General features: G+C 44.4%; 1 protein-coding gene across 1 annotated transcript in view; it reads left to right on the top strand.

The window, feature by feature from the left end:
* The window catches only part of LOC117453388 (alpha-tectorin-like), a 28,738-nt gene extending 10,471 nt beyond the window's left edge, over positions 1-18,267 (top strand). The window contains exons 3-17 of the mRNA XM_071204194.1: positions 1,372-1,493; positions 5,676-5,850; positions 8,067-8,196; positions 10,021-10,261; positions 10,765-10,909; positions 10,995-11,091; positions 11,170-11,232; positions 11,337-11,539; positions 11,826-11,948; positions 14,778-14,965; positions 15,337-15,491; positions 15,775-16,020; positions 16,122-16,284; positions 16,814-16,916; positions 18,217-18,267. Coding sequence (XP_071060295.1) covers positions 1,372-1,493; positions 5,676-5,850; positions 8,067-8,196; positions 10,021-10,261; positions 10,765-10,909; positions 10,995-11,091; positions 11,170-11,232; positions 11,337-11,539; positions 11,826-11,948; positions 14,778-14,965; positions 15,337-15,491; positions 15,775-16,020; positions 16,122-16,284; positions 16,814-16,903 — 2,141 coding nt within the window. The 3' untranslated portion in view covers positions 16,904-16,916; positions 18,217-18,267. The remainder of the gene's footprint in view (positions 1-1,371; positions 1,494-5,675; positions 5,851-8,066; positions 8,197-10,020; positions 10,262-10,764; positions 10,910-10,994; positions 11,092-11,169; positions 11,233-11,336; positions 11,540-11,825; positions 11,949-14,777; positions 14,966-15,336; positions 15,492-15,774; positions 16,021-16,121; positions 16,285-16,813; positions 16,917-18,216) is intronic.
* The last annotated feature ends 4,829 nt before the right edge of the window (positions 18,268-23,096 follow it).

Below are 23,096 nucleotides of genomic sequence, written 5' to 3'. Positions count from 1 at the left end.
GCTTTAACCACTAGGCGGTGCACACAAGGTACACACAGCCATAATCACTTTGTATTATTAGTGCAGGACACGTTTTATTCATACTTTCACATAATTTTACAGCATATTGCTAAACTATTTCAGACTCAGTATTTACATTCTTACATTCAAAGAAAATCAGTAATATCTTTAAAAACTACAGTCCTTTTCTATCAGCTGTGCACCGTTATGGTGTAAATATAACCTGTGAATTAGATCAAATGTAAAAGTCAGCCGAATTAGTGTTGATACTGCAAGGAGACGTATTGTGTGAAAAGAAATTGAAGATGTTGTTTAATTGTTGAATATATTTATGATCCACGTCAAGTATTCAGTTTCGGCGGCATTTTCTCAGTTTTTCCAAAGGTCTTCTCATCAGGGCTCTCTAAATAAAGAACTACGGCAGATCTGTAATATGTAATGCAGCCGAACCGTTTATTACAATGCCGTTATGTGATGACTTTCAAAGAGAAAAGCAAGAACACTCGGAATTAAGTATTATTTTATTCTTTTAAAATGTTTTCCGGATTTCATATCATATAAACACCAAATCCCAGCATGCATTGCGGCTAAAACATCCAATAAGCGAGCTTAAAACCATAGCTGAGGATCTCGGGTAATCGCTCGAAATGCCTACGTCTGTTTCCGGTTATTTTTATTTTGAAATTCAGTTCCTGAAGGACACCAAAAAAGCCCAAGATTATGGAATTAAACCAATAAATAAAAGCAAGGATAATTGAGTGTTATTGGTGAGTAAATAACAGTGTGTTATTTTGAAAAGAATAACAAATTAGAAGGAAAAAAATATTTAAAAAATACAGATTTCAGTATCCTGAGGCTCTGAGCCCCATTTATTTTCCTCACAGACGGCAACAAAAGTCCGAAATTATACGATTTAAAATAAAAGCAATAACTGTGGCTTGATATTGAGTAAAAACATGTTTTTATGAACCACACAGCTTCCTCGACCCGACCGGAGAAAAAGACGTGCTGCAGGCAGTAGAAATACATTGCTTTTAAAATGGTGCTGTGCAACACGAAAAAAAGGGGCAAATCGTGATGGTGAACACGAATCAATAGATTAAAAATCGTGTTGGTGAACACGAAATGCCGTGAGACTGGGTTGGTCAATGAGGGGGTTAGCCTTCAACCACTTGTATTTATGAATGGCACAGAACCCAGATACCCTGTATACATTCACCCTGAAGGAGCACATGTTTACAGAACAAATAAGGATATCATTATTCACTCATTGCACTGATGCGTGTCACTTCAAGTCAGAGGAGAGGCTTCAGGGAGCGGTGAGTGTTCAGGTTGTTCCTGATGGATGTGTTTCTCCTGGAACTCCTGCAGTCGCTGCCAGCCAGATGAAGCTCTCTGCCTCTCAGACTGGTACTCTGAATGCTCCTGGTGGACACATCGACATCAGCGCCGTTCCCATCACTTTCTATGGAAAAACCTACACATGGTTACACGTGAGTACACTGAACCCCTGCCTGACTGCGTGGCCTCTAAAACGGCCCGTCGTATCCCTATTTTAGGCACTCCAGCTTCGGATGTCCGACCGCTAGGAGAGCAACACGGAGTGTGTAGTGCAGTAGATGTTGGTGGGCTGGGAGAACCCCAGAGCAGTATCTGCCCCTGCAGGAGAATCAATCAATCAATCAATCAATCAATGTTTATTTATATAGCCCAATATCACAAATGTTACATTTGTCTCAGTGGTCTTCACAGTGTGTACAGAATATCAGTATGACAATACGACACCCTCTGTCCTTAGACCCTCACATCGTACAAGGAAAAACTTCCAAAGAAAACCCAGTTTAAAGGGAAAAATGGGAGAAACCTCAGGGACAGCAACAGAGGAGGGATCCCTCTCCCAGGACGGACAGACGTGCAATAGATGCCGTGTGTAAATTGAAAAGATAATACATTTGCAACATAGGTAGTCCAAATGTTTGGAAATGCATGTGTGTATAATAGGAAGATGAATCCACGAGGATATCCATCCAGGACCTATGATCCAGGACCACAGCCACGACTCAAGATCCAGCGCTCGCGATCCAGGACACAGGACCGCAGGATCATCCATGACTCCGGATCCCAGCGTATATAGACACCAAAAAGAAAGACATTTGGGGAAGCTGGGTTAATCGGAACATGAGTGTACACGGGTATAGACAGAGAGAAGGAAGAAGTAAGATGTCCCCCGACAAACTAAGCCTATATCAGCAAAACTAGGGGCTGAATCTAATCAGCCCTAACTATAAGCTTTATCAAAAAGGAAGGTCTTAAGCGCACTCTTAAAAACGGATAGGGTGTCTGCCGCCCGAACACAAACTGGAAGCTGATTCCACAAATGTGGAGCTTGATAAGAAAAGGCTCTGGCTCCCATTGTACTTTTAAAGATTCTAGGAACAACCAACAACCCTGCATTCTTGGAACGCAATGCCCTAGTAGGACAGTAGGGTATAATGAGTTCTTTAAGGTAAGATGGCGCCTGCCCATTAAGGGCTTTGTAGCGAGAAGAAGAATTTTAAATTCTATCCTGTGTTCTATAGGGAGCCAGTGTAAGGCAGCCAGAACAGGAGTAATGTGGTCTCTTTTCCTAACTCTGGTTAGTACACGAGCCGCAGCATTTTGAATCAGCTGAAGCGACTTGATTGACTTCTTGGTACTCCCTGATAATAAAGAGTTACAATAATCCAGCCTAGAAGTAACAAATGCATGGACTAGTTTCTCTGCATCGTTTTGAGGCAAGATATGCCTGATTTTTGCAATGTTACGTAGATGGAAGTAGGCGGTCCTTGAAATTGATTTTATGTGGGCGTTAAAGGATAAATCCTGATCAAATATAACACCAAGATTCCTTACAGTCTCACTGGAGGCCAAATTAATGCCATCCATAGTTAGTATGTCTTTAGATAATTTGTTTCGTAGATTCTTCGGGCCAAGTACAATAACTTCAGTTTTGGTCGTGTTTAACATCAAAAAGTTTAAAGTCATCCACGTTTTTAAGTCCTTAAGGCAGTCTTGAATTTTATTTAGATGATTAATTTCATCAGGCTTGATTGATAAATATAGTTGAGTATCATCCGCATAACAATGAAAGTTTACAGAATGATTCCTTATAATATTGCCTAACGGAAGCATATATAATGTGAACAAAATAGGTCCGAGCACTGAGCCCTGTGGCACTCCATGGCTAACTTTGGTTTGCGTGGAAGATTCATCGTTAACACGTACAAACTGAGAGCGTTCAGATAGATAGGACCTAAACCAGCCTAAAGCAGTTCCCTGTATGCCAACTAAGTGCTCTAGTCTTTGCAATAGGATATCATGGTCGATAGTATCAAATGCAGCACTAAGATCCAGCAAAACAAGAATAGAGACAAGTCCCTTGTCTGAGGCTATTAGAATATCATTTGTGACTTTAACCAGAGCTGTCTCTGTGCTATGATGTGTTCTAAAGCCAGACTGAAAATCTTCAAATAAATCATTGTTTTTTAAGTAATCACACAACTGTTTTGCGACCGCTTTCTCAAGAATTTTTGAGAGGAACGGAAGATTAGAAATAGGTCTATAGTTGGCTAAAACCTCTGGATCGAGGTTGTGCTTTTTAAGAAGCGGTTTTATCACTGCTACTTTGAATGATTGTGGAACATAGCCTGATAATAAAGACATATTCATAATATTTAATAAAGAAGTGCTAATTAATGGAAAAACTTCCTTCAACAGCTTAGTTGGAATTGGGTCTATCCCTCTGTCCTTGGGAGACCCCTTGGTAATTAGGGCAGCTTCAGGACCCACCATCCCTCACCCCCAATGTTGATCCCCTTATACCAATTAAAACAATGCAAATGTAATATCAAACACTGCCAGAGTCAAACATTAACATCACAGCAGTGACATCACTACGTCAACAGAGCTCATATCATATCTCAGCATCAATCCACACCACATCAACCACAGTGACCAATGCCAAACTATGGTTGAACTTAAGCAGGGTTTCTATTCGATACTAATGTCTGCCTTTTCCAAGGAAGGGAGTTCTTACCTCACTCCAAGACCAAGCCGATACCTTCAGAAACCACGAGAGAGACCAGGAGTCGGGTCGAAGGTTACAAAGTACAATCCGGTTTTATTAAGGTTTTAACAAAAATAGAGCATTACAAGAATCCTAAACAATAACAAAGATACCAAGTCAAAATACAAATGCAACAGGCTCACAAGTCAAATGTTCTCAAGCCGTCTCATTCCTTCTCCTCCATCTTCTCTACTGCTTCTTCCTCCTCCCTCTCTGCGTCAGGTGGTCTCCCCCTCCTCTCTCTGAGTCAGAAGGAGGTCACAACGGTTTGAATTATTGAACATTAAAACATGTAAGGTTTAAAAATGAAACAAATAAAGACTTATAGTAATGCCATGTCATTTTAAAGAGAGGGAATATGAAACAAAGTTACGAAAGCAGAACACTTTGTCAATGTCATGTTTAGAATCAGGTGTTTTTCTTTAAACGTTTCAATTTGAAATATACAAACGTTATACTTGAATTAATTAACAGATGCAAAGTTCCGAATGCTCTATCTAGTTTCACATGTTTGGTTTCACATGTCTGAACAGACATGATGGAAACTACGTCCTTTCTATTTACAGCCCATTTAGCATCTTGTTATCAATGGTGAGCTTAATAGAGGTCGTGAGGTGAAGGTCAGTCACGGCCACTTACACAGCAGAACTGTCAACGCTGCACATAATAAAGCTATTATAGATATGACACATAACTCACTGTTTAATATGCTATCACTCACAGTCCTCAGAATCAGTCCCTAGTGTTTTTGTCTTGATCGTATTTATATATAGATGTAAGCGGTTCGTTACCTCTCAGCGTGTCAGCCTGTAAATATGGGAGCACATGAATAATGACATGTTGCTAGAGGCGGAGAATCAATTGAGTTCTACACACAAAGTTTAAAGTGTGCTTTTTGTGCCAGCTGTTATTTTGGGTATTATAAAAGTTCCCCCTCATATTATTCAATATCAGACGCTCTGAGACAGGCTTGGTCCCACAATGCATCACTGTGAGTCTGGTCCTGAGCTGGAAAGTGAGCGTAACATTCCCCTCTGGGGTCTATGGGGTCGGGCACTGATCAGATCAGATCAATGGAGTGGGGACAGATCATTACTAGAGCCAACAGGAAGTGGTTTGGAGCAGCTGGACGCGTCTCTTTGATTCCTCATGTGTCTCTGTATGAAAGGACACATAAAGACTTGTTGGACAGTGGCTTGTAGAAAGGTTTTTTCCAAAGTGAGAGAAATGTTTTGATCTCATCATTGATCCTATCTTTTTTCTCCGTAGCTAAAAGCACACCTTGCAGCTCAAGCATTTGAGGAGAGGAAACGATGCTGTTTTGGAGCGAAAGCCTTGATTTGATATACTTTATTAATCCCCGTGGGGAAATTGTTTCTCTGCATTTGACCCATCCTAGTGTTAGGAGCAGTGTGCTGCCATTTTGTAGGGAACGGTGCATTGCTCAGGGACACCTCGGTAGCACTTGGTCTTGCCGGGACTTGAACTGGTGACCTTCCAGTTGGAAAGCCAAGTCCCTATCGACTTCGCTGCCCCCTTCATATTGTTGTTCCCTTTTTTGTTTTTGCAGGCGAAGCTCGGCGAAGATCAGGTTCAACTTTGTTTCAAAAAGGACCCATCTGAGGACGACATTGACTGTGTGGTGACCAACTACGGGGTGGCTTTAGAAAAACTGACGTACTTTGTGACTGCTACGTCATTTCAGCCTGGACATGGTCTTGTTAACATCAATACCCAGCTACTGGGTATCGTTTCTCTCAAGTTCTTCATTAGTGCTACAGCTGAAGACAATGATGTGAGTCCTGATCCGATCCCTGTTACACACCGACTGGCTGTCCAGCTGTTTGTACAAAATGAACATTTCAAAGACATTGTGTGGCAAAGACAACTTCAATGTTGGAAGCATTTCCTAATATTTCTCTTCTGTTCCTGCTTTCAGATGAAGTTCACATTCTACAATTATGGTTTACAAGCTGCTTGCGATACATATCCTCTTGCTGGCCGTCCGTTTTCTGCTAGTTTAGTAAGTATGACATGAGGCTCTTACCTAACCCTCACCCTTCAGCCTCACCGATGTTGAGAGTTACACTGTGTCAGGTCCCGATACCAATGCAATGTGTTCCTGTTTGTTTCTGTGTGCCAGGGAAACTCATATCCTAAATCCTCTATGTTAGAAAGCTGCTGTCTTCCAGCCTTCCTCACACGCACTCTGAAAGAGAACTGATCCCTGAGAAGACTTCTGTGCCCTAACCACCCTGAGAGATGAGAACTGATCCCTGAGAAGACTTCTGTGCCCTAACCACCCTGAGAGATGAGAACTGATCCCTGAGAAGACTTCTGTGCCCTAACCACCCTGAGAGATGAGAACTGATCCCTGAGAAGACTTCTGTACCCTAACCACCCTGAGAGATGAGAACTGATCCCTGAGAAGACTTCTGTGCCCTAACCACCCTGAGAGATGAGAACTGATCCCTGAGAAGACTTCTGTACCCTAACCACCCTGAGAGATGAGAACTGAGGCTGTGTGTGATCCATTATTCCTTTGTATCACCATCAGACATCATTCATATGAATACAGAACAAGCTTTCCGTTCAGCATGGATAGGTGAATGGAGAAGACAACGTGCAGCAGTCTGTTTGCTCCTCGAAGCCTCTCCTTTTAAAACCCTCTTCTTATGTTCACTTCTAAACAGAGATAGGTGTCAGACATAATGTCATACTCAGCCTTAGAGTTTCAGGAAGCAGAAGTCACTCAGCGTCACGTGTTAGCATGAAGACAAAGAGAGTTAGTATCAGTGACACCACATGTAGCTGCTAGCATGCAGAGCTAACGGGTGTGTTAGCATGAAGACACAGAGAGTTAGTATCAGTGACACCACATGTAGCTGCTAGCATGCAGAGCTAACAGGTGTGTTAGCATGAAGACACAGAGAGTTAGTATCAGTGACACCACATGTAGCTGCTAGCATGCAGAGCTAACGGGTGTGTTAGCATGAAGACAAAGGGAGTTAGTATCAGTGACACCACATGTAGCTGCTAGCATGCAGAGCTAACGGGTGTGTTAGCATGAAGACACAGAGAGTTAGTATCAGTGACACCACATGTAGCTGCTAGCATGCAGAGCTAACGGGTGTGTTAGCATGAAGACACAGAGAGTTAGTATCAGTGACACCACATGTAGCTGCTAGCATGCAGAGCTAACGGGTGTGTTAGCATGAAGACACAGAGAGTTAGTATCAGTGACACCACATGTAGCTGCTAGCATGTAGAGCTAACGGGTGTGTTAGCATGAAGACACAGAGAGTTAGCATCAGTGACACCACATGTAGCTGCTAGCATGCAGAGCTAACGGGGCAGGCTGCACTCACAGCACCAGGGGCTGGTGGTTCTGCTCCTTGCTGCCCTCAAGTGGACAAAGGAGTGCATTAGAAACATCAATCTGGAATAATGAAGGCGCTCCCCACTGCTCTCACTGTCACTGCATGCCCTAACATCGGAGGAGATATATCACAAGTGGCCTCGAGAGAACACTTTCATTCATGTTCACAGTTTGAGGTTACCTTTGTTTTTAATGATTGTGTTTACTAGTTATTTTAAACGTGTTTTTAAGGTTCAAACATCTGTCCAGGGACTACAGACGTAACTCTGGCACATTTACAGAAATGGTTCTTAGTGTGCAATGTCCCAGTTAAATAAATAATATACATACAAATATATTCTGTTTAATCCTTTACTAGGAACTGTCTGCAAAAGTCGGTGACAGAGTGATGGATACCTGGATGCCTCCTGCAGGTTATTATTCCTTTCGAGACCTGAGTGGATGCAGAGGCTCAGGTAAGCTGGTCTGGGGGTTCCCAGAGAAAGGGATCCTCTAAGTGAAATGTGATATTAAAACATGTCTATCTTAATATCTGCCTGTAGTCACTGAAGTGTAATAGCATTACCTCAATTCTCCTCCAAGGTGGCGTTGTAAAGCCGGGTACAGAGATGCCCAACGCAGAGCCCTGCTCTGTTGAACTGTGTTCTCTGTCTGCAGTCCTCGCTAATGTCACAGCATGTGGGCCCCAGGAGTTTTGCCAAGCGGACAACACGTAAATATGTGCTCTTTCTATCAGGAGTAAAGGTCTGACTGATTTGAATAAAGTGTCCCATGTGATCGAACCCTCCATGAGAGAGTGAGGATATTATCCACCTGAGGATTATTGCAGTTATTGATGAATCTGTTCATATTTCTATCACCCCTTTCCACCAAAGCAGTTCAGGGTCAGTTCAGAGCTAGTGCCCGATAGCTCTCCAGTCCTTTCATGGTTTCCATGAGCAGAACTGGTTCGTATTAGGAACCAGAGCACTGCTGGACTGGAACCAAGAACCAGGTCTGTGTGGAGGCTGGGTCAGATCACTCGAGCCGAGCAAAGTGACCAAAACGAGACTCACACTTTGGTTTATGTCCCGCCACTTTCCCCGGGCAAACGTGGAGATACGCTCGCTCTCATGGCCCGCTTTGAGGAGCAGCACGACCCGTTCTCCTGTTGTTTTTCAACCAGCTTTCAGGCGTGATCACTTCATACCGTAGGCTACACAAGTTGTCATATCAGATCACAAGTGAATCCTATTGAAAGAACGCCGGTAGAAAGGCCAAATGACACAGTGATAGCAACATGTGCATTCATGGAGAATAATTAAAACGCCGTAACCATCGAATGTTCATCATGTGTTATATTTTAAATACGTTTAATTTAGTTTGATGGCTCTAATCTGGTTGCTGCTTCATCGGACTGGCTATGCTAACATCATCCATATGATACAGGGAAACGTTTGCAGGTAACGCCAAACATTGCACATTAAAACTGAACAAAATATGAATCACTGGGGAGATCTGCATCTGTTGCTTTGGAGACAGTCAGCAGTGAATCACTGACTGTCTCTAAAGCAACGGTGAATGCCTCTGAATCCTAGTGGGAACAGTTCAACCTGGATCTGAAGAAGAGCAACGAGAGCACAGCTCCAATGCAGCCCGCCATTGCTGTAGTTTTTGCCTGAGCTGGCTTTGCTGGAAAATGCAGGGACGTAAACCGTGCTGTCGAATGAACAGGTAGCTGGTCCAACACGGAGAACCAACCGTCCCAACTAACACGCTCTCCTTTCCGTGGAAAGGGGTTTCAAGTCCGTCCATTACTGTTTCTGATCAGCTGGGGAACGGTTCAGTCTATACATCCTAAAAACCTTCTCCACTTATCTCCCATTGCCCTTCTTTGCCAAGGTGGGCCTCGTGAGGGACACTTTATGAAAAGAGATCCCGATGGAGGCACAGCGTCTCGGTGTATGTGCAGTGTTCCTATAACGTGATCCTTTGACCTCTCCTCCGTGCTTTACACATGTTTCAATCCTCCGAGGCCAGCTCCATCAGTGTTGTAGTGCTGCGTCCGTAAATCAGACCGCAGATATCCGGGTTGTCCCAAGTAGAGTTGAGCATTACCCATAATGCAACACAATATCACTGTATGGCCTGTTGTATAAAATACTTCAAGATGTTTAGTATTCCACACGTATTTAGGAGAGAGATATTATTATATTTGTACGTGTTTCACAGGCTGAATGTAACTCTCCTGACCTTTATGCGTCATATTGTGAACTTTGAGAAGGGTTCATTTCCTTTGAGTTTAGGATGAGTGTAAAGTATGTCTGTCTTAAAAAGACCCAGACTGCGATTCCTCTCCATGTCTTCTTTTACATATCATATTCTATTCACACGTATATAGACTTTTTGCACTACTTTTTATGTTTGTATTTTATTATATATGTTGCATCGTTGCAGGAGCTCAGGTCAGAAGCATGTCATTGCCATCTCTACACTGCAGCTCTGTGCATATGACAATGCAACCTTTGAATTGAATGTTGAATGGAATGTCCATCAGGTGCGCTATTCTTCCGGTGGTGTGCACGGTGACGGGCTCCACGGTGATTGGTTTCCACGGAGCAGTGCACTCTGTCCAGGATCGCTGTGCCTACAGTCTGATGCAGCCTGAAGGCAGCGCCAGCTTCAACCTCACGGCTGCCTTCAGGGAGCGCCGGCGTACAGATGTTCCTCTTCTGGACCACCTGATCCTGTCGCTGCCAGGCGTGACCATGTATCTGGAGCGAGGAGGAAGAGTTCGGGTACGTCAGCACGTTGTAGTTATGGGTGCTCAAGCAACGCTGATCATTTCCTGCTAGGAGTTACTTTGTGGTGGTGTATCACAAACCCTCTGTGTGTGTGTGTGTGTGTGTGTGTGTGTGTGTGTGTGTGTGTGTGTGTGTGTGTGTGTGTGTGTGTGTGTGCTCCTTGTGTCCTTCTTGTGTGTGTGTGTGTGTGTGTGTGTGTGTGTGTGTGTGTGTGTGTGTGTGTGTGTGTGTGTGTGTGTGTGTGTGTGTGTGTGTGTGTGTGTGTGTGTGTGTGTGTGTGTGTGTGTGTGTGTGTGTGTGTGTGTGTGTGTGTGGGTGGGTGTGTGGGTGTGTGTGTGAGTGTGTTGATGTGCGTGTTTGTGTGTTTCTGAGTGTGTGGATGTGTGTGTGTGTGTGTGTGTGTGTGTGTGTGTGTGTGTGTGTGTGTGTGTGTGTGTGTGTGTGTGTGTGTGTGTGTGTGTGTGTGTGTGTGTGTGTGTGTGTGTGTGTGTGTGTAGGTTGATGGAGAAGCCCTGGTGCTCAACAGCACAGCTCAGCTGATGCACGGTGTGGAGCTCTCCAAGGACCACACTGGAGTCACTGCTAAGCTCCCGTCCTCCAGCATGACTCTCTTTTTCGATGGCAACAGCGCACATGTGGCAGGTACAGAACAGAACTTCCAATCTGGACTGAATATTACATATTTATTTCTGAAGCATCGCTTTAATTCTACCCTCACTTCCACCAGCACCCCCTGAAGCTGTAGAGGGTTTGTGTGGCAACCCCTCCAACTCCAGCTGGACCACCACCCTGACTGCCGAGAAGTCCTCGTTCAGCCTCCCTGGGTACCGCTCAGTCTGACTGATATTACCTATTTGTCATGATTAGGGTTCAGATGTGATGTGATCTTTGTCTCCCTCTAGCTGTGAGATTCAATCCCAGGACTCAGTCGACAGCACCATCAACTGCACTCGCTCCACCGACCAGTAAGCGCTGAGCCATGAAGACCCTCGTCTTGTCATGTCATAGAAGCAACGTTGTTTCTTCAAGATCGACCAATGTAACACGGAAAACTCTTCCCTCTGAACAGCTGTAATCTCATGAGGCAGCCTCCCTTCTCCGCCTGTCTCAACCACACCGACCCAGAGCCGTACATCAGCGCCTGCACACACACTCTGTGCAGTTACCCGTCAGTGGATGGGGTCGACTGCCACTTTTTGGAGGCTTACGCCAAGGCCTGCAGCCTGGAAGCCAACGTGACCCTAGAGGACTGGAGGTCGACTTCTGGCTGCTGTAAGATGCTCTATTTCCATTAATGGATACTGCACTGGAACTCGTGCAGTCAAGCAGACATATTTGATCAAATGTATCCTAAAAGCAACCAGAAGCCAAGGCTCGCTAATAAATGGGAAACAAAGTGAAGAAGCAGATACATGAATTAAGTTGTGTGTGTGTGTGTGTGTGTGTGTGTGTGTGTGTGTGTGTGTGTGTGTGTGTGTGTGTGTGTGTGTGTGTGTGTGTGTGTGTGTGTGTGTGTGTGTGTGTGTGTGTGTGTGTGTGTGTGTGTGTGTGTGTGTAGCCCCCCCCCCTCTCTGTCAGCAGCCCTGCAGTGATCATGAGTTCTGTGGAGAGGAGGTTGGTTCGACCCGCTGCTTCTGCCGGGCTCTGTTCGCCTCCAAGTACAACGCCACCAAGTCTTTAGGTACGGAGCATATCACACCGTTTCCTCTGCTTGCACTGGTCTGAATTAGGGATGTGGTTATTTACCAACAGCCTGCTGCTAACAGCTGTTTTGATGCTGAGCTCTGTCAGAAAAAATATATTGTTTAGTGTGGAATTAGAAACAGCTTTCATTATAGTGTCAAATACATTCTGTCAGTAACTCCACTGCCCGTTATAGTCCACGCTGAAGTGTCGGTGTGTGGTTGAAGTGTCGGTGTGTGGTTGAAGTGTCAGTGTGTGGTTGAAGTATCGGTGTGTGGTTGAAGGGTCGGTGTGTGGTTGAAGTGTCGGTGTGTCGGCGAAGTGTCGGTGTGTGGTTGAAGTGTCGGCGTGTGGTTGAAGTGTCGGTGTGTCAGCGAAGTGTCGGTGTGTGGTTGAAGTGTCGGTGTGTGGTTGAAGTGTCGGTGTGTGGTTGAAGTGTCGGTGTGTCGTTGAAGTGTCGGTGTGTGGTTGAAGTGTGGGTGTGTGGTTGAAGTGTGGGTGTGTGGTTGAAGTGTCGGTGTGTGGTTGAAGTGTTGGCATGTCGTTGAAGTGTGGGTGTGTGGTTGAAGTGTCGGTGTGTGGATGAAGTGTCGGTGTGTGGATGAAGTGTCGGTGTGTGGTTGAAGTGTCGGTGTGTGGTTGAAGTGTCGGTGTGTGGTTGAAGTGTCGGTGTGTCGTTGAAGTGTCGGTGTGTGGTTGAAGTGTCGGTGTGTGGTTGAAGTGTCGGTGTGTGGATGAAGTGTCGGTGTGTGGATGAAGTGTCGGTGTGTGGATGAAGTGTCGGTGTGTCGTTGAAGTGTCTGTGTGTGGTTGAAGTGTCGGCGTGTGGTCGAAGTGTCGGTGTGTCGGCGAAGTGTCGGCGTGTGGTTGAAGTGTCGGTGTGTCGTTGAAGTGTGGGTGTGTGGTTAAAGTGTCGGTGTGTGGTTGAAGTGTCGGCGTGTGGTTGAAGTGTCGACGTGTGGTTGAAGTGTCGGCGTGTGGTTGAAGTGTCGGCGTGTGGTTGAAGTGTCGGTGTGTGGTTGAAGTGTCGGTGTGTGGTTAAAGTGTCGGTGTGTGGTTGAAGTGTCGGCGTGTGGTTGAAGTGTCGGCGTGTGGTTGAAGTGTCGGTGTGTGGATGAAGTGTGGGTGTGTGGTTGAAGTGTGGGTGTGTGGTTGAAGTGTCGGTGTGTGGTTGAAGTGTTGGCATGTCGTTGAAGTGTGGGTGTGTGGTTGAAGTGTCGGTGTGTGGATGAAGTGTCGGTGTGTGGATGAAGTGTCGGTGTGTGGTTGAAGTGTCGGTGTGTGGTTGAAGTGTCGGTGTGTGGTTGAAGTGTCGGTGTGTCGTTGAAGTGTCGGTGTGTGGTTGAAGTGTCGGTGTGTGGTTGAAGTGTCGGTGTGTGGATGAAGTGTCGGTGTGTGGATGAAGTGTCGGTGTGTGGATGAAGTGTCGGTGTGTCGTTGAAGTGTCTGTGTGTGGTTGAAGTGTCGGCGTGTGGTCGAAGTGTCGGTGTGTGGTTGAAGTGTCGGTGTGTGGTTGAAGTGTCGGTGTGTCGTTGAAGTGTCGGTGTGTGGTTGAAGTGTCGGTGTGTGGTTGAAGTGTCGGTGTGTGGTTGAAGTGTCGGTGTGTGGTTGAAGTGTCGGTGTGTCGTTGAAGTGTCGGTGTGTGGTTGAAGTGTGGGTGTGTGGTTGAAGTGTGGGTGTGTGGTTGAAGTGTCGGTGTGTGGTTGAAGTGTTGGCATGTCGTTGAAGTGTGGGTGTGTGGTTGAAGTGTCGGTGTGTGGATGAAGTGTCGGTGTGTGGATGAAGTGTCGGTGTGTGGTTGAAGTGTCGGTGTGTGGTTGAAGTGTCGGTGTGTGGTTGAAGTGTCGGTGTGTCGTTGAAGTGTCGGTGTGTGGTTGAAGTGTCGGTGTGTGGTTGAAGTGTCGGTGTGTGGATGAAGTGTCGGTGTGTGGATGAAGTGTCGGTGTGTGGATGAAGTGTCGGTGTGTCGTTGAAGTGTCTGTGTGTGGTTGAAGTGTCGGCGTGTGGTCGAAGTGTCGGTGTGTCGGCGAAGTGTCGGCGTGTGGTTGAAGTGTCGGTGTGTCGTTGAAGTGTGGGTGTGTGGTTAAAGTGTCGGTGTGTGGTTGAAGTGTCGGCGTGTGGTTGAAGTGTCGACGTGTGGTTGAAGTGTCGGCGTGTGGTTGAAGTGTCGGCGTGTGGTTGAAGTGTCGGTGTGTGGTTGAAGTGTCGGTGTGTGGTTAAAGTGTCGGTGTGTGGTTGAAGTGTCGGCGTGTGGTTGAAGTGTCGGTGTGTGGTTGAAGTGTCGGTGTGTCGTTGAAGTGTCGGTGTGTGGTTGAAGTGTCGGTGTGTGGTTGAAGTGTCGGTGTGTGGTTGAAGTGTCGGTGTGTGGTTGAAGTGTCGGTGTGTGGTTGAAGTGTCGGTGTGTGGATGAAGTGTTGGTGTGTGGATGAAGTGTCGGTGTGTGGTTGAAGTGTCGGTGTGTGGTTGAAGTGTCGGTGTGTGGTTGAAGTGTCGGTGTGTGGTTGAAGTGTCGGTGTGTGGTTGAAGTGTCGGTGTGTGGTTGAAGTGTCGGTGTGTGGTTGAAGTGTCGGTGTGTGGATGAAGTGTCGGTGTGTGGATGAAGTGTCGGTGTGTCGTTGAAGTGTCGGTGTGTGGTTGAAGTGTCGGTGTGTGGTTGAAGTGTCGGTGTGTGGTTGAAGTGTCGGTGTGTGGTTGAAGTGTCGGTGTGTGGTTGAAGTGTCGGTGTGTGGATGAAGTGTCGGTGTGTGGATGAAGTGTCGGTGTGTGGTTGAAGTGTCGGTGTGTGGTTGAAGTGTCGGTGTGTGATTGAAGTGTCGGTGTGTTGCAGGCGATCCCACGGTCTGCAGGCAGGACTCGGCCTCTGCGGTTCTGGCTGGATGTCTGCTGGATGACAAAGGCATCGACTTCTCCACCTTACACCTCAAAGACCCCAGCTGCAAGGGCCACATGGACCCCAAGAGCCACCTGGTGACCTTCAGCTTCAACAGCAGCGCCCCCTGCGGGACGGAGGTCATGGTGCGTAGTTATCACTTCCTCTAGACTCAAGGCGGGTTATTTTCAGAGCGTCTTTGGGCAAACGAGAAGCATGTAAAGCTGCTTTAACTGAGTCCTGTTCAGTTGGTTATTGACACCTGCAGCCCTCAGAAGAGCTTAATGATCGATGGAAGGGAAGGAACAGGCTTCAGTCACCCTGTTTAACTTTAATTAAATACCGGGAGAGCATCTCCTCTAGTTCCCTTTATTGATTAGAGACCATGTGATTTATGACCTCGATGGTTTGGACTGTGAACTCCAACACTGACCGTTCTCTGTCAGGATGGAACCGTCAGCAGTGAGCACTGGAATAATGTGGCCGTTAAATGAACTCATTTTCTGTCACATTGCAGAGAAACAACAGCCAGATCGTCTACGAGAACTCCATCATGTCCTCGAACAGCTCATCAGGCGGAGTCATCACCCGCAGCGACCAGATCCAGATCGACTTCTCCTGCAAGTACACACAGCCAGAGGTCGGGAGTGAGTCCTTCAGGATCAAAGACAGGTGAGCGTCACCTGGTCCTTAATGTACCACCGCTCCAAGCGTCACACCGCTAAACTGTGTGTGTGTGTCTGTCTGTGTGTCTGTGTGTGTGTGTGTGTGTGTGTGTTGTGTGTGTGTGTGTGTGTGTGTGTGTGTGTGTGTGTGTGTGTGTGTGTGTGTGTGTGTGTGTGTGTGTGTGTGTGTGTGTGTGTGTGTGTGTGTGTGTGTGTGTGTGTGTGTGTGTGTGTGTGTGTGTGTGTGTGTGTGTGTGTGTGTGTGTGTGTGTGTGTGTGTGTGTGTGCAGCTCTGTGGTGCAGCAGCTTGTATCTGGAGAGTGGAACTACACTCTGACGATGAGCTCCTTCATCGACGCCGGCCTCCTGCAGCCGGTCGGCACGGACACGGAGATCCTGCTGAACCAGAAGGTCTGGCTGCAGCTGGAGGCGGTGGGGCTGGATGCCAACATGGTCGCCATGGTGACAGACTCCTGCTGGGAAACCAATCAGGCATCACCTGACAGTAATCTGCGATATGACCTCATCCTCAACGGGTGAGAAAATAAACTCTGAATGTCAGAACAGAATAAACTCTGACTGTTAGAACAGAATGAACTCTGAGACTTCACCGTGTGTATTTCCTGTCTCCGGGCAGATGTCCAAACCCTGCTGATGATACGGTGCAGATGCAGGTAAACGGACAGGGAACGTCCAGCGTGTTCTCCTTCAACATGTTCGAGTTCTCTGGAGCAAGCAGTGAAATCTACCTGCACTGCAAACTGGAGCTGTGCCCCACACAGGGCCAGACCTGCACTCCGGTACACACCGAGTACTAATACACAGACTACACAGAGTATGAATACACAGAGTACTAATACGCAGAGTACTAATACACAGAGTACACAGAGTACACAGAGTGCTAATACACCGAGTACTAATACACAGAGTACACAGAGTACTAATACACAGAGTGCTAATACACAGAGTACTAATACACAGAGTACACAGAGTACTAACACACAGAGTGCTAATACACAGAGTGCTAATACACAGAGTGCTAATACACAGAGTACTAATACACAGAGTGCTAATACACCGAGTACTAATACACAGAGTACACAGAGTACACAGAGTACACAGAGTACACAGAGTACTAATACACAGAGTACTAACACACAGAGTACACATATTACTAATACACAGAGTACTAATACACAGAGTGAAGCTAACTTCCTGTCTGTGAAGCTAACTTCTTGTCTGTGAAGCTAACTTCCTGTCTGTGAAACTAACTTCCTGTCTGCGGAGCTAACTTCCTGTCTGTGAAACTAACTTCCTGTCTGCGTACAGAGCTGTGGGGGGGCAGCTCGCAGGAGGCGCAGATCTGCTATATACGCTGATGGGAACGCGGCCCTCATCACTATGGGATGGAGAAACTGAAGAGCTTTGCATGGTAGGCAGCACCTTCATTTGTTCTTCCTGACGAGTTCCTTAATTAACACAATGCTTAATGAGTTCCTTAATTAACACAATGCTTAACGAGTTCCTTAATTAACACAATGTTTAACGATTTCCTTGATTAATACAATGTTTAACGAGTTCCTTGATTAATACAATGTTTAAAGAGTTCCTTGATTAATACAATGTTTAACGAGTTCCTTGATTAATACAATGTTTAACGAGTTCCTTGATTAATACAATGTTTAAAGAGTTCCTTAATTAACACAATGTTTAACGAGTTCCTTGATTAACACAATGTTTAACGAGTTCCTTGATTAACACAATGTTTAAAGAGTTCCTTGATTAACACAATGTTTAAAGAGTTCCTTGATTAACACAATGTTTAAAGAGTTCCTTGATTAACACAATGTTTAAAGAGTTCCTTGATTAACACAAAAGCAGCAGTGTATAAACCATGACTTCCTTAACCAACCTGTTAAACCCCATCCCCCGAAAAACGCATCATCTTCAGCAAGCAGCGTCTGAGGGCATCTTAATATTTAATAAACTATGAATGTTTTATATCCATGTAAGGGAAAGAAACTCAGCTAACTGATCATTTTATTTCTTTTTTGCAAAAAACCCCACAAAGCTAACGCTCAGCCTCTGAATTAGGCACGAGCGAAAAAATGGTAACGGCAGTTGCACAGAAACTCACTCATAACACCCTTATTACTTATCGTAGCTGCACATCCAACATATATATTACCATCGTGAGATGACACAGAATCGATCGGTACCTACATCATCACTCTACGATAAGAACTTGCGACTTTATAAACAAAAACAGACATCACCACACTTGGCGCTAGGTAGCTAAAACGGCAATATTGCTTCCCTTTGTCGTTGTCTGAACACAAGTTGATTTCAATGGCATTAAAACGTTAAAACGCTGCTGAAGGTTAATCCATAGGTTAATCCAATGTGTCTGTGTCCCTTTGAATGATTTCTGATCATCCATAAGCAATAAACCTACTTTCCCGTTTTCAGATTTCAGAGCGTGAGACAGGTTCGCTCATTGCGGCCCCCGAGCCAAAAAGTTTGCCCACCCCTGGGTTAACACAATGTTTAAAGAGTTCCTAGATTAACACAATGTTTAAAGAGTTCCTTGATTAACACAATGTTTAAAGAGTTCCTTGATTAACACAATGTTTAACGAGTTCCTTGATTAACACAATGTTTAAAGAGTTCCTTGATTAACACAAAAGCAGCAGTGTATAAACCATGACTCAGCAGTTTCTCTGTGTTCTCAGCTGATTCCTGACGGTGGAAATGAAGGTCTTGTTGCTGTGAAACTGAGCCGGCACATTATCTGAGATTATCCCTGAGGTCTCCAGTTATTCTGAGCTTTAACTTCTCTGGGGGTAATAATCAAAAGGGGTTATTTTACTATGTGCACTGGTATATATATATAATTTCTTCTTTAATATATTATATATATATGTTCTATTATTATCACTGCTGGCAACCTCAGGACATATTCGAGTACTGCTCACATCAGATGACGGTATAGCCAAACATCGATGTATTATTCAATGATCCCAATCCACAGCAACATGGTCTAAAACTCTACGCTCATTTCATATATTTGTTTTTCCAAGAATAAAATGAAGCGCAGATCAAAAATGAAAACACGAAGAAGCACAAAACTTGAGACGTTGTGAGTTTTAAATAAGTGAATTATTATCAGACTGAAGTCATTCCCAATGGAGAGGTTGTTGCACGCTGTTGTACCTTTACTAGGGTGTTATTACTATGAGCCAAACATATATTACAGAAGTGTCTAATGAAGGGTTTAGTGGGGTTATTTTACTATGTGCACTGGTATATATATATATATATATATATATATATAATTTCTTCTTTAATATACTGTCTGTTTTTAAATGTGCACAGCCTGAAAGCTACCTGAGTGTTAAAGAAGGGAAACAGGAAGTGAATGAGAACTGAAATGTGGATTACTACCCAGGAAGACAATCAGATCAGATGTAATTCCTCAGAGCATGCTGTTGTACCTTTTTATTGTGATTTTATTACTAATGGAACCAAAAACAATGAATAAAGTGAGTGGGAAAAAGAAACATGAGTCTCAGTCGTTCATTCATTGAGTGTGTGTGTGTGTGTGTGTGTGTGTGTGTGTGTGTGTGTGTGTGTGTGTGTGTGTGTGTGTGTGTGTGTGTGTGTGTGTGTGTGTGTGTGTGTGTGTGTGTGTGTGTGTGTGTGTGTGTGTGTGTGTGTGTGTGTGTGTGTGTGTGTGTGTTGATAGAGATTTGTATGGACAACTGGTCCGCATTCCAAATCTCTGTGCGTCGCTAACAAGCTGGTTATCATACAGGAAGGAATCCAGAACATACAATTAACCGTTTAACAATAATCTATGTAATGGTAATATAACAATGCAATACAATCAATACATTACCATACAAAACCATATCATATCATATGCATAATGTCAGGAGCAGGCCTACTCCTGGCCCTTGTTCACAGGCCGGCACGACCTTCCGGTCCGAGCGGCGCGAGAAGAGAGAGGCAGAACAGAAAGCTGAATAGGCTTTCATACCAATGATACAGGAAGGGGTGGAGTTTAAGGACAACTGGTCGTCTTTTCCAGTCATCTCAAACAAACACCTCTGACATTCACTGTCTCCTATTTCTGCAGCCTCCACACATGCACACATCCCCCCACATTCCAGAGACCACAGTGGGGTCCTCCCCCACAGAGTAATAAAACCCTGTTTACTCTAAACAGTTCTTGTTTATAGCCATTTTAGTCCTCACCTTTATGTAAGGATAAAACAGAGAAATCAATATAAAACACAAACACAGGTATTGTTTGAACAGTATTCACTTAACTGCTACTATTGATAATTACCAGAGGAACTCAAAGGACCTCTTTTAATATCTGGAAATTGCAACAAGACTTTCTGCCATTTCAAATGTAACACACTTCTTAAATATCAGATGCTGCAATCCCCCTTTTGCACTCTTCTAACAGAGTGCAACTTACACAAGGCACTTGAAACATAACTATTGTCATTCCTCTCCAATATCATCAGAAACTGAGATCCAAAGTATTTGAAATCGTGAAGGAACAAAACATCACTTCCCATGGCAGTGAAGGAACCATGAGGGGGCAGCTGAGTGCTAAGAAGCAGTCTCCTGGTGGTGAATCATCAGCCCGCCTGCCCGCCCCCCCCCCCCCCAAAGGAATAGCCCACACGACAGCTGATAGGGAGGGGGAGATGCGGCTTTCCCTTCACGGGTGGAACTGATCAGAGAGAAGTAGACTCCTCTGCTGCCTCGACAAGTCCCCCAGCCCACTGCCAGCCGCTTCCAAGTCGTCTGCTGCATGGATGTCCTCGAGGTCCTTCTCCGGTCCAATGATGATGCCTCCCGACTGCTGGATGGATGTCCTCCCGATCCTCCTTCCCCGGTCCGATGATGATGCCTCCTGGGATGACTGCTGGATGGATGTCCTCGAGGTCCTTCTCCTCCAGTCCGCTGATGACAGCATCCGAGTCGACCTCCATGACGAAAGCCAGATCCATCCTGATGTCGTCTAGGGTCCTCGCAGGTGTTTTCCCGACCGCACACTGGCTCCAGTGGTACCAGTTGTCCCCCTTTCCTTGTAGGCGGACGGCATGGGATGTCCTCTGGGTCACTCGGTCGGGGCCGGAGAGCCTGGGGTTGACAGTCCGCCTCCTGCGTCTCGGGTCCCCCTTTTGGCGTCAACAACCTGTGTGGAGAAATCTGATACAAATCCCTCAAGCCTACGCTCCGGGCTCTGGGGCCCTCGGCTGTTTGACCCACCAATGCGTGGCCACTTGGAGCCTGTTGGTGGGGTGTCTTAAAACAACAGACGTCTGTGCACAGGTTTTCTAAATTAATTGTGCAGCTTCAGAATCTTAATACTTGGACTGTGCCAACTAAATAAGAACCCCAACATCTTTAGGTAAACTAAATAACATATTTCAATAGCTCTGAATTTCTGACAAGCATCTGTGTTTATTTTTAAATGAAATCCCTGAGATCCCATTAAAAATCTAAATATGATTTGAACTGCTAATGTTTCTGGTAAAGAAACACACTAATGTTATGGATTCAAAAACAACCAAAATCACAATACTAACAAAGTGAATGGCTTCCTGGTGAAACTGCTTTTACCCGTCAGTTCTTAGATATTATCCCGCTGAAAAAATGAATACAGAATTCCAACAAACTGTCATCAAATGTCTTTCTATTATGAATTTAGATGAAATGTATATCCCCATAATGACCTAAACAATAAAGTCTATGGCTTTTACTTCTTTACCAGGCTAGTTACATGATGTTGTCTGTTGAAACATTACTCACAGGTCAGCTTCTTCAGTATTCCATTCTGGACTTACATCTCTCACAGCAGCCCCTTGGCCACTGATTATTTATCTGTGTTACCTGCTATAACTCAATCAATATTAGAGACATGTCAACATTCATCAAACAGTATGTTATCCCCAAATATGGAGCAGGTCAATTCTAAAACTGTCAATCAATGGTCAGATTGAACAATGGAGTTGGAGCAGCCGGTTCCTTTCAGTCCCTAAATGAAAAATGTACATTGTGAAGTTTACACTCCCCCCTTTTTTACACATTATCTCATGTGTAAACAAAATCCTGTATGGGAAGAAAACCTTCAGGTCATAATGGATTATAAGACAATACCAAACATTTTTCCCAAATGTACATCCATTATTTCCACAGTAAACACTTGAGAGTGTTTCTCTCCATCATTCAGTCCTAAAAGAAACAGAATCCTCATGTTTTAGTTTGAGTTTCACATTCTGCAAACAGCCACCTCCTGTGGGAGTGAAATATCATCAAGCAGATTAGATACGGTTTCCCCTTTTGTGAATGTTAGGAAACCTCTCATTTCACACATTATTATCACACAAAAATAATGTGTTAGTCCAAAACATGCTTGATTAGTCATCGTTTTAAATCATGCAGTTGCACTGATCAGGTGCAGACATACACTCACTCACACTCACACTGTCAGGTTGTAAAGTCAGGTTTGGTCAGGTACACCTCAGAGTCAGTCATTGACAGTGCCTTCCCAAGTTACCCTGTCTGGTGTTAGCCAACAAATGTCACTTCCTTATTGCACTACTACTATTACTGCAATTCATTTACACCTAATTAGTATTAAAATGACTAATAGATCTATTTCAGAAACTTGTGTACATCACTATTATCTTGTGTCAAAACATTACTAGGATCTGTAAAGGTCTGCTATGTATTCCATAACTCATTCTATCAATTTATCTTCAATTCTGGTGCACTTAAAGAACAATGTTACCTTCTTTAACAGTGCGTGGAACTCTGGGTGTCCGAACATGCAACAATTACTCCCTATTTCATCAAGGATTTAAAAACAGAAGTCATTTTGTATGTCCATCCGGACAAACTAGCCCTCCTATGGTAGTAACTATGCCACAATGGTGAAACCAGTACCTCAAATTGAAATACTATATTTGTTTAGAACCAGCTTTCCCTTCAACATGACCTATATAAATAAATATTTATCTGATCTTATAGAGCTGTTACTAAAACTCTCCCTTTGAACTGATCAATACTGTAACAAATTAAAACACTACCAAATTCACACACGAAGAAAAAGTCCAGTGCATACTTCCTTCATGCCCCCCCCCTTTCCTATCCGTGTGTTTTAGAATGATTTTCCACTTCACTGTAATACTTCTCCTCTTTTCCGCTATTTTTTATTTACCAATTGACTAATTTATGGTCAATACATCTTCTTATCTTCACTTATTTATCAAGTCAATTCAAGTTCTTTACAATACATTAGTAGATACCTTGTTGAAGTATTCACAATAACTAATCCCCTCTAGGATATGAAATCCATTCATCTTTACGCAGATACTATTTCCTTATTTATCTTTTGTTCATGATAACCATGGTATAACAACCACACGTTTTACCCATAGCTAGTTTCTATAACAAGATTATTATGTGTGACATAATAATCAGATGTGTTGTTTGCTAACCAAGAATATTAAACTTTAATCTTTTCAGCATTCCAGACCATCGTTTAAACAATCAGCCTCCCCTCTCAAACACTAATGTTATTGTTGTA

This window comes from Pseudochaenichthys georgianus, chromosome 1 (genome assembly GCF_902827115.2).
Source record: "Pseudochaenichthys georgianus chromosome 1, fPseGeo1.2, whole genome shotgun sequence".
In the NCBI taxonomy this organism is placed as follows: Eukaryota; Metazoa; Chordata; class Actinopteri; order Perciformes; family Channichthyidae; genus Pseudochaenichthys; species Pseudochaenichthys georgianus.
Note: the sequence above shows the minus strand (reverse complement) of the source record. Positions and strands in the feature narration are given on the sequence as shown.